This window comes from Heterocephalus glaber, unplaced genomic scaffold, assembly GCF_053883595.1.
Source record: "Heterocephalus glaber isolate CG9 unplaced genomic scaffold, H.glaber_assembly_v1.0 deba00000122, whole genome shotgun sequence".
In the NCBI taxonomy this organism is placed as follows: Eukaryota; Metazoa; Chordata; class Mammalia; order Rodentia; family Bathyergidae; genus Heterocephalus; species Heterocephalus glaber.
The window spans coordinates 70,011,323-70,026,612 of record NW_028258138.1 but is presented as its reverse complement, the minus strand read 5'-3'; the positions used below and the strand labels follow the sequence as shown (position 1 = coordinate 70,026,612).

Here is a 15,290-nt window from a genome sequence, read left to right as displayed (position 1 = left end):
CCAATTTTAAGACATGGGACTCTAACCATGCTGCCAATGGGTTTGGTTTGTGGTGACCTTTGCTTATGTGTTACGACCTTTGCTTAATGTTAGGAAATTGGAGAAAGTTGCGTCCAGTGAGAGATAATGGCAGCCTTTCTATTGGACTGCCTTCTTGAGAGTATCTGATTTCTTGTAGTTATCTTACATTCTTAGCTTACACTCTTGATGATCTTTTTGAATATTTTAAACAATTGTAAAAGACTAAATGCTTGTTCTTGTGGTGAGAGAATTGTGATACAAAAGTATTGACATTATTCATAAGATGTTGACTTTCATTTGTAGGGCTTTTGTACCACCTTAGTTGAAAATAATGAAAATTCTTTTTGCATAAATTGAGTAGTTCTAATATAAGTAAAGAGCATTTGACTTATAAGTCTTTTCGGGGGACATGGGTGGTGGTGGAGATCTGCTGAGGATTTGTTGGCCAGTACTCTACCATTGACTTACACCTTTAGCCCACATACTTTTAAACTTACTTTCATGTAGAGGAGAAAGAAATTTTGACTCGAAAGTGACCCTGCTATTGTGGTTCATGCTTCTGTCTGTCAAGTTGAACCTTCTCATTTTATACTTGTGAAAACTAGGTACAAAGAAGTTGTTAGGCTCTAGTGTAGTACATAACAGCAGTCAGATGTTTAACAGTCTCAAATTATAATAATTTAAATACTATGTATTTAAAGTTCTTAGAATACATGAAGTAATCTAGGGGAGAGTACAGACAGAAGAGAAAGGTAATCTAGGACCAAGTTCAGAAAAACTCCAACATTTGGAGTTACAGCAGAAGCCAGCATAGGGGTACCTCAAGTGAATAGAATTTTTTTGGGGGGGAGGGGGTGAACTGGCAGAATATAATGATTTTGAAATAGCAATAGGGAGCAAGGAGGACACTGGGGTCATGTCCCAGTGAAAAAGCAGTTTGCAGGCTGCTTTTTCATGTAATCTTATATTGTATTTTCTTATAACAGTAAATAATCTTTGAAAGTGTAATTTTAATGGCTGCTTAATATTTTGTTCAGTGTGACCATATCATAAATTACCTAATGATTTTCTTTTTGAGTAAGTTAGCTATAATTTATTAATATAGTACATAGAAATTAATGAATATTTAAATAAATTATTTTCACCTAGTTTTTGATCATTTTATTTTATCATATTCCTGTAAAGGAAAATACTGGGCTAAAGAGTAGGGCTTGGTCATTGCTATTCTAGTTTTTACTTTATTAATCAAGCAATCATATTTAAAAATATGTGTGTATTTGGCAGTAGGACATTATTTATTCCTCTGTTCCAACAGTGGTTGATTTATATAGATTTGCAGACTCCCTTGTAATTATTAATCTTTGTTCTTATGTTGAGTACTTCTACTGGAGATTATAAGCTACCTTTAGTCCTTTTCCACACTTTTCACTACTTTTGCCCCAGAGGGTATACTTTCATAAGTTTTTCTAACATCCTTTGTTTAATAATTTTAAGGATTTAAAAATTTTTTATTTGAGGGATGGAGAATAGCTCAGTGGTAGAGAACTAGCACTACCTAGCACGCAAGAGGCTAGGTTCAAACCCCAGCATCTCCCTCACCAAATTGTGTTTGAGGCGCTTATTTTTATTGTATCTCTTGTTAACCATGAGTGTTTACTTTTTGTTAGTTAATAGAGATACTTCTGCAACTGGAGTTACTTGCCTGTAACCCATTGTTAATTTAAAGTGTAGTAAGTTGCAAATACATTTGATACACCTAACCTACAGAACATCATAGTATAGCAATATAGAACATTATAGAGCTCAGGTGTCCAACTTTTTGGCCTGCCAGGGCTGCATTGGGTGAAGAGGAATTTTCTTGGGCTGCATATAAAATATATAGTTTCTGTAACTAACAAAACTTACTTTATTTTTATTTTATTTTATTTTATTATTATTTGGTACCCAGGATTGAACTTGGGACCTTGCGCTTGAGAGGCAGGCACCAGAACCACTGAGCTAAATCCCTGGCACTTCCTTTATTTTAAAATTTAATTTAATTTTTTTGAGACAGGTTCTCACTGTGTAGTCCAGGGTGGCCTCAAACTTGTGGTGATTTTCCTACCTTGGCCACTTGAGTCTTAGAATTACAGGCATGTGCCAACATGCCCACCCTTATTTTTTTTTTTCTATTTTTGATAACATTAAAAAAAGAGATAGGCACATAAACATAAAACTAGTGAGATATTTGACTTTGTTTTGTGAAATTGTTGTATCAGTGCCTTGTTCAATGGAAGTAGTTATAATTCTTACTGAATTTTCAAGGTGCTCTTCAGAAATTTTTAATCTTAATTTTATTCTTTATGTGCTTCATCCTGGAAAATGTTTTACAAAAATGTACATACTGTCAAGAGCAATGACATGAATATGGTGTTACTCTAAAGTGAGGGATATTTTTTTATTGAAAGATATGTCTTAACAAAAGTCTACTAAAGAGACAGGATTGAATTTTTGTTTAGTTTACTGTCTGTTTGCACCTCTATACATTTAAAAAGTCACAGGGAATGTAGTTACGTTGCCTGAAAATGGAGTTGCAGATATACCAAAAAATTGATTTTTCCCCCCCAAAATCTCAAAACCTGTTCTCATCCCTTTATCAAAACAGAAAACACTGTTCCTTCCCTTTTTTTTGCAGTTGTTTTCCTGTTCACAAGAGTGTTTCCCCAACATAGCAAGTTGCAAGTTCCTTATTAGAATGTAATGTAATGATCTGAGGTGGAGCTGGAGCAGTGTTGTTAGCATTGGGGAGCAGCTGCAAATACAGATTAATGTTACCAGAGAGGTTTGATTGCACAGAGACCATAATAAATTGTTTGCAGACTCATTAGAATCCTGTCAGTGAGTGGCAAGTGACAACTTTTTACCTTGTCTTAAATCTTTTATTTTCTATGAATGTATTGGTTTTTAATCTACTATTCAATAGCTGGAGGCTGTGCTAATGAGATAAAGGTTTCCAAATCTAGTGCAGTCCTCCTTGAGATCATAATGTTAAATGAAATAAATCAGACACACAAACTTAAATATTGTGTATTTTCTTATATGAGAAACCCAAAATATAAAAAAGAACAAAATGAAAGATGGATAATAGGAAGTAGAGAGATCTTTCGCAAAATGGGAAGAGGATCAAGAGATGGAGGAAGGGGAGGAAAAAAGAATAGAGATGTGTTATGTACATGTATCAGCTCCACACAAGGAATGTAAACATCATGTATTACAAACATGTACCAATATAAAAAAACCTGGAGCACTCTTTTCTAAAGAATTATTTTATCACCATGCCCAGGGGATACATTTCACTTTTGTAAGATACTCTTTCTTTCCTCAACTTAGTACATTAGCCTGGAAGATGGTAGGCTTGCAAGTGATAAATAGGGGGCCCTTTTTTGGTAAAAACATTAAATGTGGCAGATTTTTCCTTGATCTTCCCTTTCCTCTGTAGACACCCCCTTCATAGGTGATTATGGCATTTTCATGCTCCAGTTTTTACTATACTGTATTTAAGAATATGTCCTGGACAGCAGTAAAGGACAGTTTCTTTTTTTCTTTGTTATGGAGCAAAAAAAGAGTAATGATATTGATGTCTTTTGCATCCTCAGCCTAGATGATTTTTAAAAATTAAAACAGCATATGTGTTTTGTTTACCCTCATGATCATTGTTTTCTAAATATAGTATGGTTGAAATGTCTAACTTTATAATCTGTTTAATTAAAAGCTGTTCACTTCCCATTCACTTCAGTTTCATTTGAAATATGTGGTTGGAGATGACAAAGACCTTCTGGAAAGGGCAACTTAGGGATTTGGTGTTTTCCAAGGACAGAAGTTCTGTTTCAAGAGAAATTTTTTTCCCCATCTTTATGTCTTCCCAGCTTCTTCCATTTCAAATAATGAGTGAGCAGTGTGGGAGACACTCTTACTGGTACTCTATCCTAGTGTGTTCTTGCATGGCTTACAAGAGGATCATCAGCTGTACTTCTTAGGCAGTGGCAGTAGAACCAAGTCCTTATTGTAAACCCACTGTGAGTGTAGTAATGTGTCATTCCAGTGGCCTTTGTTTAATAGAGTCCAGTTAGCATTTCTTCTAGCAGAGCTTTGTGAGAAGTGTGGAGAGGTGGACTTAACTTGCTGTATTTAGATGACATTAAGTTCTCTAAAGTCTTTTGTTATAAGAGGGTAGGGGGTTAAACCAGTTTATAGAGGGAGGAAGATAGGGGCAAATTAAAAAAAAAACTATGGATTAGATTTGAAATAATCAGAGACATTTGGGACATTAATGTTTTTCATTTAGGCATGTCTCTTGTATATTAACTATTAGTGTAGCATCATTATTCATGTAGTTGTAAACTAAAAATTATTATTTGAGAATGTATGGTGAAAATGTATGGATTTTTGCAGAAATGGAATTAATGATGCAACTCTTAATTGTCACCTGGCTGTTTTATTTTCCATAGATAATATGAAGAGATTCTTATACAGCTATTAGGAGGTACTCTATCTCCATTTTAACGGTTAAATTAAATTTTAACATTAACTGCCTCCCAAGCTTCAGCTTATAAACAGACTTATGTTTTTAACACTGTATTAGTTGTTTCTCAAATTGCAATGTACTTTTTCATAGAAAGTTTTATAAATGTATAAACACGCATGGGTTCCTTGGCTATCCTATAGAAGCAAACACATAGTAGTAATTTTGCAGGAATAGTAATTAAACAATTAAAAGACTGTAAGAATTGATTTTGAAAAATTCTCCCAGATGCTGGTACTTGAATGCTAATATTTAGCCAAAGGAAGATAAGGAGTGGAGACTTGGAACACTGATAGGCCTTTCTGTGTACTTTCAAGGAGCTCTACAGGCTGATAGTGTCACTTTTTTATTGTTACTGCTCCAGAGCAGGAGTGCTGTCCTAGCTTTGTTCACTAGCTTTGGTTGAGGTAATTTCTAGCTGTTGAGTGGAATGAAGTCCATGGAAAGGGCAAAGAAAAGAGTTTCTTCAGGTAACTTAAGATTTGAACAAAAACAGAAGGCAGGATAATGTATATAGGATGTGTGTTTGAAAAAAATGTTTGGAATAGATTTAATTGACATAGAAACAGTGCAAGTTTGGGGAAATGGCAGGGAGGGCATATATGTGAATGATTGCTGATGGAAGAGAAGGAAGGTGATTTTAAAAAATGTATGTTGGGTTGGTAGTTCTTTTGCTGGTCAGTAACTGCAGCTGGGTATCTTGGAAAGCTGTTTAGAATGGGGAGCAGTGCACTACTTTGCTATTTTCACCTGAGCTATTTCAGAGTTGGTTTTTCATGACAATGGACAGCAATCAGCAAAAATATTTAGATAGCTTTATATACATTTGAGTATTTTTCTACAGTAAATTATCAAATAATAATTGACTTTATGAAGAGTAAAATATTGTACTTTAGCTAAATGGAACAGGATAGTCCTAAAACTATTTGTGGTATGGAGGAACTTGGTCTTTATATTCCTTTTTGTTTGTTGATTACAAGTCACGCTTCCTTGCTTTTTCAACTCCCCCAATATGTTTCATATAAAGTAGTGCAAAAAGGAGGTAAGCAGGAATCATTCTCTGCAAAAGTAGTAGCTACTGTTAAGCTGTGGATTATTACTTTGTATTCTCTTCAAGTACTTAAATGTTTGCTATCACTTTCCTGATTTGATTTTACATTAAAGGAGTTCTGGGTTTCCCTTTATTCATTTGAGATAATCTCTCAGGTAGCTCTACATCTCAGACAAAATGATGCAGTTTTTTGTTTTTTTTTTTTGTAAAGGTTCTTGCAGTTTATGTTAAAAACTGTAAGGAATCTTTCTCAAGATGGTTATATTGTGCTGAGTTATTTTTATGGATTTTGTTATGAAATACAAGTGCCTCCATTCACTTCCTTTTTTTGGTACTGGGGATCAAACTCGGGACCTTGCACTTGCAAGGCAGGCACCAGAACCACTGAGCTAAATCCCCGGCATCACTTCCATTTTTATAGGCATTAGAATATATACTAAAGTTGAGAATTGGATGACCTGGGTTTAGTTTTTCCTATTATTATAAGTCTTAACTAAGTTTACTTACTTTTTGAGCTTTAATTTCTTCCTTCTTGATTTTGTATTGGTTCTACCTTCCTGGTAGGACTGTTACTTAGATCTTTTTTTTTTTTTTCTGGTTGGGGGGGGGGGTCTAACTTGGGACCATGGCGCTTGTAAGGCAGGCGTCGGAACCACTGAGCTAAATCCCTGGCCCCATTTGCCTTATCTTAACTCTAATGAGAAATCTAATTCTTTTCAGATGGTGGTTACAGTGTCATTTTAGAGGTGCTTATTTCAGTGACCTTAAAGGTCTTAGTAGTTTTGAAAGTATAGTGGAAGCCTGCAGAAATATGTTCAATTATAAATGAACAGATACTTTACCATCCTGCTTTATGCATAGACATTAAATAGGGCTACACCAGGAAAAAAAAACGTGAGAAAAACGTGACTGTTGCCTTCATGGATTGGATATTAGTTGTTAAACTGTAGTTGGTAAATCATATAGAACCAACCTGTAAGTAAGCAGTAATAGTCTGAAAGAAATTCTGTTCTCTCTCCTCCCAATACTTTTTGAAATTTAACAGCAGTTTTTAGCTTAATAAAATCTACTTTAATAATGTATATAAATTTGTATGCTGTGGGAAAAGCAGTTTAGATTAATGGAGATGGATGTCTTTGGTGCATATTTCAAGGGAAGACAGGATTGAGTAAGCAATTATATTGGGGGCGTTTAGGTTGCTGGAAGACAGTATTCAGGCTCAAAGGATGTGTGGTAGGGCCAACACAGGTCTAATCCATTAAAAAATGTGTAGAGCATTGATTTTGGTGTTATTCTTACTAAGGACTAGAATAAGATATATCAGCTTTGTAAGAACTATTTTCTAGGGCCAGGGATTTAGCTCAGTGGTTTCGCCCCCTGCTGTGCAAGCGCAAGGACCGAGTTCGATCCCCAGGACCAAAAAAAAAAGGACTATTTTATAACTTTCTTCTAGGTGTTGCCAGTGTGACCCCTGGATTGATGACTCATTGTATTTTTTAAATTAGCTTCTTTAGTCTGAGTACCCTTTATTCTTTCTACTCATAGTGTATTATTTCTTCGATAACCTGATAAACTTATTTCTTAAAATTTAAATGTACTGCACCACCCCTTCAAAATTGGACAGTTTTTAAGTATGACAAGTGGATAAACATATTTAAGACTTAACAGATTCTAATGTAAACTCTGAAAGTTGAAGATCTTTGTGTACATACTGCAGGCTTTTAGACTTGCCTGAAAAATAAATGTTTCTAAATTACATGTGGAAATTGTTTCAAATGACAATTTAGACCAAATGAAATATTTATTTATTTTGAGGTTTGGTTTGGTTTTCTGTTTATAAAAGTTGTTTTTTTTTTTTTAAAAAAGGTAAATATGTTTGATTCCAATTCATGGATTTTAAGTAAAATAGTATTCAAACAGTTGAAAATTAGCATGGTTCATTCTGATATTTTATTATTTGATTTATTAATAAAATTAGATTTTTAAGAGAAGATAAAAAAAATCAAGTCATTTAAAATTAGTTCAAAAGAAGGTTGATATTTCATAGCAAAAATTTGGATAGCTAGTAGATAATTTTATTGAAACCTTTTATAAAATATTTCAAAACTTTGGTTTTGTTGAACACAAGAAATTACGTTTAGGACCTGAACAACTGTGTTACCTTTGTGGAATATAGTAGGATTTAGCGTAAATGGACAGGTCTGAATCTTATGGGTATGTTTCATTGAAAGGTTCCCTTGGGCAAATTAGCATCCTTTTTGAACACCTTTGGTTCTTCCATTTGTTATGATTGTTCTGTGTCACAGGGTTGTTATAGAAATTAAATGGACCAAAAAAAAAAAAAGGAATTAAATGGAATGTTGTGATTTTTTTCTTAAAAGTATGTAGCCAGAACTACATTAAGAATCATTTGAGAGCATTTATTAAAAATATAGTTTCATGAGCTCCATTTCAGACTTATTGACCTTTTTGGGGACAAAATTGTTGAATCTTCATTTTTGTTTAACTTTCCCAGGTAATTTCTGTGCCCACTGTGAGTGGTGCTTATAAAGTCTAGAGCAGTTCCTAAGGACTTACTTGTATAAATTTTGATGTAAATTGTACTATGACCTTAAATATATCTCCTGTCAAGTTTTTACCCATTGTTAACACATCGATGCCAGAATTATTTAGAAAAGAATAAATCCACATGTATCAAATTGGGCTGGTTTTTTGGGCTATTCATCACCATATTTTTAGTAAGTGTTATAGTCTGTGGTTGGCTGGCTCCAAGGTAGAAAAGGTGTGGTAGAAGAAACTGTTCAACCCATGGTAACCAGGAAGAAAAAGAAGGAAGGAGTGAGAGACAAGAATATACTTTTCTAGGTCATGCCTCCAGAGAACCACTTCCAACCAAGCCCCATTCCTAAAAGCAAGTCAGCTAGAGCACACCTATAATCTAGTCACTTTCCAAATAACATGAGACATTTGAGGGACATTTTAGATTTAAGCCATAGTACAAGCATAGAAAGAATAAAAAACACTACTTTTGTTTGGCATAAAGTAGTCAATTCCCAAATCCTAATAGTTCTTCTACTTGAAAGATTCTTACATAAATTCAGTAACAAACATTGGCTGAACACTCGTATTGTGCTAAACATATTGTGTGTGGTGATAAGCAGTAGGAAAACACAAAAGAGAGTGTTGATGTTGACTTTTCCTTAGGGTTCGCAGTGAAGTGAGGGGCTCAGACTCAATAATTATAGACCATTTTGATGAGCACTGCAGTGGGAGGTATATGTTGTGTAAAAGAACTTATTGGCACAAGAGAATAATGTTCTTTTCTATTCCTACTGTTAATAATTCAAAGTTGGGAAAGTATAATTTATTGAGCACCCACTATGGGGCATACATTTAAAAAAAAACTACCTAAGTTATGTTATTTAATCATCACAAGAATCCTATGAAGTAGCAGCTATCTTTTTATATCTACTAATTGGTGAAATGTGGGCTGCAAACCTAGATATGATTTTAGAGCCCATATTCTTTCACCATTGTACCATTATGCTTTTCTCTAAAGGTAAATGATAGGTCTCCCACCACCTCAGCAGCTATTATGTATAGTTGCTGCCCTCTTCCTATGGTGCCTTGCCCCTTCCCCTGTGTGACGTCATGCCAAGATGGTTGCTCCCACCAAAGAACAAACCCTTCTTCCCAGCATGCCCCTGTTCCCACCTAGAGAGTAACCTAATACTCGCTCACCTCCTACCACCTAGTGACATCACCGGCTCCTCCATTCCCTAGTCACTACCTCACTCAACCCCGCCTCAGCCCCTACAAACCCCACCCCAGTCTCTATAAAAGACTCTCCCTGCCCCAGCCATATTGCTTTTGTCTCTCCTTTGTTCAGAGACAGCCCAGCAGATCTATTCCCCTAATAAAGGCTTGTTGTGGCCTGGTCTGGTCTTGGTCTTCGGCCCTTTTACCTGACAGTAAAAACTTGACTGATTTTTTTTTAAGAGGAAGAATTTTATAGTTCTTCAGAATTGATACTAGTTAATTTCATTAGTATATTTCCCTGTGACTGAAAAAGACTTGGGAGTTTTTCTTCATCTCTGTCCTCTGCCACCCTATGGTTTCCATTCTATTTTTAGAAATGACATACAGGGAAGCATGTAGAGAAGCTAGCGACTCTGTGACATCTGCCCATTGTTTTCACTGCTCTTCTTCTTATTTACTATTCCCATCCTCAAGGAAATTTGGTAAATTATTTTTTTTTGCTTTCCCAAATCTTTTAGAATCATTTGGGAATGGTGTGTAAAGAAAAAGGTTTTGTTAGGAAGATTTTTATCACACCAGGTTTACTTAGTAATTGTCCTGAAGTTGTATCATACTGTTGATCATTAGAATTGATTTGATTAATTCCCTTGCATGGTTGGTATTTCTTTTCTTCATATTTTATTTGCTCCAACATATATGAGCAGTTTGACTCTCTGGCTAGCTTCCACAGTGTAGAACAGAGCCCCTATTTATTTCATGATGAGAATAACTTCAGTTTAGACTTTAATTCTAGGGCCTCAGGTCCATTTTATTTCCTTTGCTAATTAATTTTTATGTTTTCATGCTTCTGGCAGGTTTTTTTGTTTTTCTTTTTGTTTTTTGTACCAGGGATCAAACTTAGGACCTTGTGCTTGCAAGGCAGGCGCAGTTCCACTGAGCTAAATCCTCAGCAGTTTTATTTACTATATAGTGAGAATATCTTGCTAGACAGGTGCTTAGGATAAATAATTGTTTAAACTTTGATTTAAAGAACCTGAAAAATTGACAGCGGTCATTGTTTCCTTTTCTGACAGCCTTAATCTTATCTGAAAATAGCTGTGTTTCTTACATGATAGAGAAATAATACTTGTGTTAGGTAGAAAATGTGGAAATGCTTTATATCTTCCAAATAGTCATAAATAGGATGCTGGTTTCTTTGGACTTTTGTCGTGGTCTTTTAAGTTTCTGTTACTTATACACAAAGACTATTCTTCAGGTAAAGCAGCCCCCCAGAACAAGGACACCGGAGTATTCTTGGATTGCATCTTGACTTCGCTCAGTTTGTTTCAGTAGTATGGTTTATTAATATTCTTTAAAACCTTATTTGTTAAAAGGTATTTTACTTGTTGCATTTTCTCAACTCTGAATTTTAAGAACTATAGTCTTTCCTTTTTTTTTTTTTTTTTGGTACCGGGGATTGAACTCAGGACCTTGTGCTTGTGAGGCAGGTGCCATGCCACTGAAGCTAAATCCTCAGCAAGAACTGTATAGTCTTTAAGAAAAGAAATATCAAGCCAGTCAGCCGTGTTGGCTCAAGCCTGTATTCCCAGCACTCTGGGAGGCTGAGGCCTGAAGATCACCAAATTCTAGCCCATCCTGGGCAGCTTTCTTAGTAAGACCCTGTCTCAAAATAAAAAGGTAAAAAGGGCTACAGATTGTAGCTCAGTGTGACGGTTCTGAGTTGAATACCCAGTAGTACTTCAATCACACAAGAAACTGTGGAGGAAGGTATCAAATTAATGGCTTTGTTAAGCAATGTATATTCCACTTTGAGATTTGTCATTAGTAGAAAATTAGAATGTCAGTGTCAGAACCTCTAAAATACTTAAATATCTTTGAAGTGGCCTTTTGATATTTGGATGGTCACTTCTTTTTGTTTTGTTTTGTTTTTGGTACTGAGGATCGAACTTGGGACCTTGCGCTTGCGAGGCAGGTGGCAGAACCATTGAGCTAAATTCCCAGTCCTGGATGGTCACTTCTTTCTTTGGATGTGGTCCATGTCACCGTGTTACATTTGTTTATCTCAGAGTAATTGATCAGAAGATTGACTTCAGAAGACCTCAAAAATGTGACTAGAAGATGTTCCTTAGAGGTACAACCCTGTGTTTAAGAGATTGGGAACTAGGCTGCGTGTATTGTATCAGACAGTATTCACTAGAGGAACAAATAATATATATATTTATTATATATATATATATGATTTACAGAGTAGGCTTACAGTGGCCATCTGTGGAGTCAGGAGTGGAAGAATGTAATAGCTATTTCCAGGAGTTCTCTGGCCAGAGAAGGCCTGTAAGCTAATTTCCTCTGTTCTGCTGCTGTACCTGAGAGACAGTGGCATTGTTTTTTTTTGAAGACCAATTTTATTATAATGATATAAATCACTATATAATCATATGTTTTATTATATACTATATAATCATATAAATAGTATGAGAATCACTATACCATGCTTTCTGGGAAATTTAGTATTGGGCAGAGTGGTTATTTATTTAATGAGACAGATTTGTTATGATTTGTATGTTTTCATGAGGGTTTTGGTCTCTTGGAAGCAGTGTTTCTCTGTTGTAGTCCAAAAAAGTCCAGTTTCTAGTGACACAGGATAAATTGTTTGGCTGTCCCAGAATCAGTTGTTTTAAAATTTTGTCATATGCTTTTGCTTTGGGATAAGTGTGAAAACCTAACCTTGCCAAAGTATATTTGTAAATAGCTCTTTTGCTATTAAGGAGTGAATAGTGGACATACATTCATTGTAAAGATTGTTCATTTATTTCCTTCCTGTTACTCTGGAGCTTATCTTTTTGTATTATTAGGGAAGTATAAGAAAGGATATGGAGTTAGTCTTTCAGCACTAGTAGGAAAGTTTTAAAATATAGTAAAGCCATGTAAAGTGTTGTTTAAAGTTTTATATGTTAGTCTTTCTTACTCCTTCATTTACACAGTAGACATAATGTATATGCTTTTATAATTGTTAAAGTAGGTGGGACAATGGGAAAGTTCTCCATAAACAATGACAATTTTTCAGTTATCTTATTGCTAAATTGACTGATTATAATGCTAAATGATGATGTTTTTCCTTGGCACCAATTACTGACTGCCAGTGTTGACAGTATTCATACCAAGTCATTACCTTGCCATTCTTTTCAGCTCTGATATTTCTGGTCTTCTGTAGAGCAGTTTGATTGAAGAGCTTGATTTTGGAATAAAAGTAGGATCCTTGAGGTCTATAGAAAGCCCAAGAGCTATTGCTCCTGATATACCTAGACATTTCATATTAGAGGATAGCCTAGAAGAGAGCTTTGCAGTTTCTCTAACTGCTTGAGAGAAAACAGACTAAATCTTTCAATTCCTGCTAAGATAGTAAGTACTTTTTCCCTTAGGTATACAAGAGGATGAAAGGATTGGTCCTGGTCCACATGAAATCTCATTTTTAAATTAAAAAATCTCAGAGATGTCTGAGTAGATCTTTCTACTCTGTTTTTAATATTTTAGCAGAATTATTTCCTTTGTGCTTTTTCTCCTTTGCAAGTCACAATTCTGGGATAGACTTTCTCATGATTAGTGGTTAGAATGAAAAGATGCTTGCCAGGTATTTAGCTCAGTGGTTTTACCACCTGCTGTGCAAGCGCAAGGACCCGAGTTCAATCCCCGGTACCAAAAAAAAAAAAAAAAAAGAATGAAAAGATGCTGAATTCCGGAGCTGTGGTGTGTATTATCTTCCGTAGTTTGTTCTCAAACTTCAGACATAAAAAGTTGTCTTTAGAAATGCAGGCTGAGATAAGTGAGCAAAGTCATCACAAATGCTTACATTTTTTAAGTTCTCATATAGGAGCAAATACAAAGCCATGGATCCTGTTTTCTTTATTGAAATATCATTGTACAGTAGAAAAGCATAATTTTTTATTGTACTGCCAGGTTTTTGTTTTCACAGCATCCATTCTTAAAATTACCCAAATTAAGATATTGATGCTTTGTTTTGTGAGTTAAGCCAATGAGATTTTGCAAGCAGCTTGTTTAGTGGAATTACTAATTCACAGTTCTTGATTTTGTGTGTATGTGTGTGTGTGTGTCTGTGTGTGTAAGTGATTGGTTTAAACTTGGATTACCTATGGGAAAATTAAATGTTTGAAATCATCTGCTTTTTAATCTTATTTGTGGTAATTGGAGTATAAGAATATGTTGAAAACTATGGATTTTAGTCTTTCTGGATTGGACCTTTTTGAATCTCTTCATTTAGCATTTAAATTCAAAAGATTGTAACGTCTTAAAGAATGCTAAAATACAGAAAAAGATTTATTTTACAAATGAGTACAATAACTTAGGATTTATAGTCAGACCTGAAAAATTGTAGTTACGCTTATTCATAAGTATCATATTTTTTATACATTAGGTTAGTATTAATTCAGTTACCATTTTAAACATAAAATTGATGTAATGGAAGAATAACAGAGGAAAAAAAAATACAGTTCAGTCAGTAAGCCTGAAGAACTTGTAGTGAGAACGGCTGTGAGAATTATCTGTATTGAGAATTAGATTTGCCAAGGAAGAGAGAAGTATCAGGAGACACAATTGCTATTTCAAGATGACTATAGTCTATAGAAGTTGTGTGTATTCCGAAATTACTAAAACAATTTGAAGCTTTCTAAAATCAGGCGTCTAGGTAGCCTAGTGCAGTTCAAAATAGCTTTAAGAATTCAGAAACAAGATGATTGTGGACTATGCCTAGTCAAAATGGCTCTTGAGCTTGAATTGAAGAGTATCTTTGGATTGTTGCTAGGGATAAGAAGAAGGCAAACAAGGTAAAGAGAGACTGTGAGAGAACTAATACACTAAGCTGCTTGTAAATGGGGCTTAATTCAGAATTGGATTGATTTTAAAAGTTTATACTTATTAACCCCAACTTAACATTGTTTTCCCCATCAGAGTGTTCTCTGAGAGGTAGTATTACTAATTTGTAAAAAGAAATATATAAAGAAGCAAAAACTGAAAACCTTATGTTCCTAAAGACAGAATGATCTAGAGTTGATGTATTTCGAAGTTACTATTTGCACATATTTTATTTTCAAATATAATGAGGCCTTTTGAAGAAAGAACTAGGACCTTTAGTGTTATACATAAGGGCAAACAAACCCTGACTGGTCCACCATTAGCAATTTGGTTTTGGGCAGATTTAACATTCTCCACATTACTTTTTTTTTTTTTGGTACTGAGGATCGAACTCGGGTCCTTGCGCTTGCACAGCAGGCGGCAAAACCACTGAGCTAAATCCCCGGCCCTCCCCATTACTTTTAATATAGGAACAGTCCTGTATAGCTCAGTGGTGGCAAACCTATGGCATGTGTGCTGCAGCAGGCTGTTTGTATCTGTGAAAGCTCTAGAAGGTTCACCATCACTGGTATGGCTTCTTCTTGGGGTGGTTATTTTCAGTAAACGATACCGTGTATGTAAACTAAGCATGGTTCCTAATTTACAAGATGATTGAATAAACAGTGGTTAAAAATTGCTTATAATTCAAACATATAATTAAAATATGATAAATTGAGCTGAGCATTTAAAATAATTTTTAGTAAGGAGCAGAAGTAGTTTATTTTGTATAGCTTGACAATTTCTCAGTATTATTCTATACAGTGCTCATTTTCTTTTTTTCAATCCCTTCCTTTAGGAGACAAGGATGGCAGCAAGGTGACCACAGTAGTGGCAACTCCTGGGCAGGGTCCAGATAGGCCACAAGAAGTCAGCTATACAGACACTAAAGTGATTGGAAATGGATCATTTGGTGTAGTATATCAAGCCAAGCTTTGTGATTCGGGAGAACTGGTGGCCATCAAAAAAGTATTGCAAGACAAGAGGTTTAAGGTA

General features: G+C 35.0%; 1 protein-coding gene across 5 annotated transcripts in view; it reads left to right on the top strand.

Moving 5' to 3' along the window:
- Positions 1-15,290, top strand: part of Gsk3b (glycogen synthase kinase 3 beta) — a 189,254-nt gene that overhangs the window by 36,331 nt on the left and 137,633 nt on the right. For all 5 annotated transcript variants that reach the window (XM_004835656.4, XM_004835655.4, XM_087209012.1 and 2 more), the window contains one exon: positions 15,094-15,287. In XM_004835656.4, the coding sequence (XP_004835713.1) occupies positions 15,094-15,287 (194 nt within the window). The remainder of the gene's footprint in view (positions 1-15,093; positions 15,288-15,290) is intronic.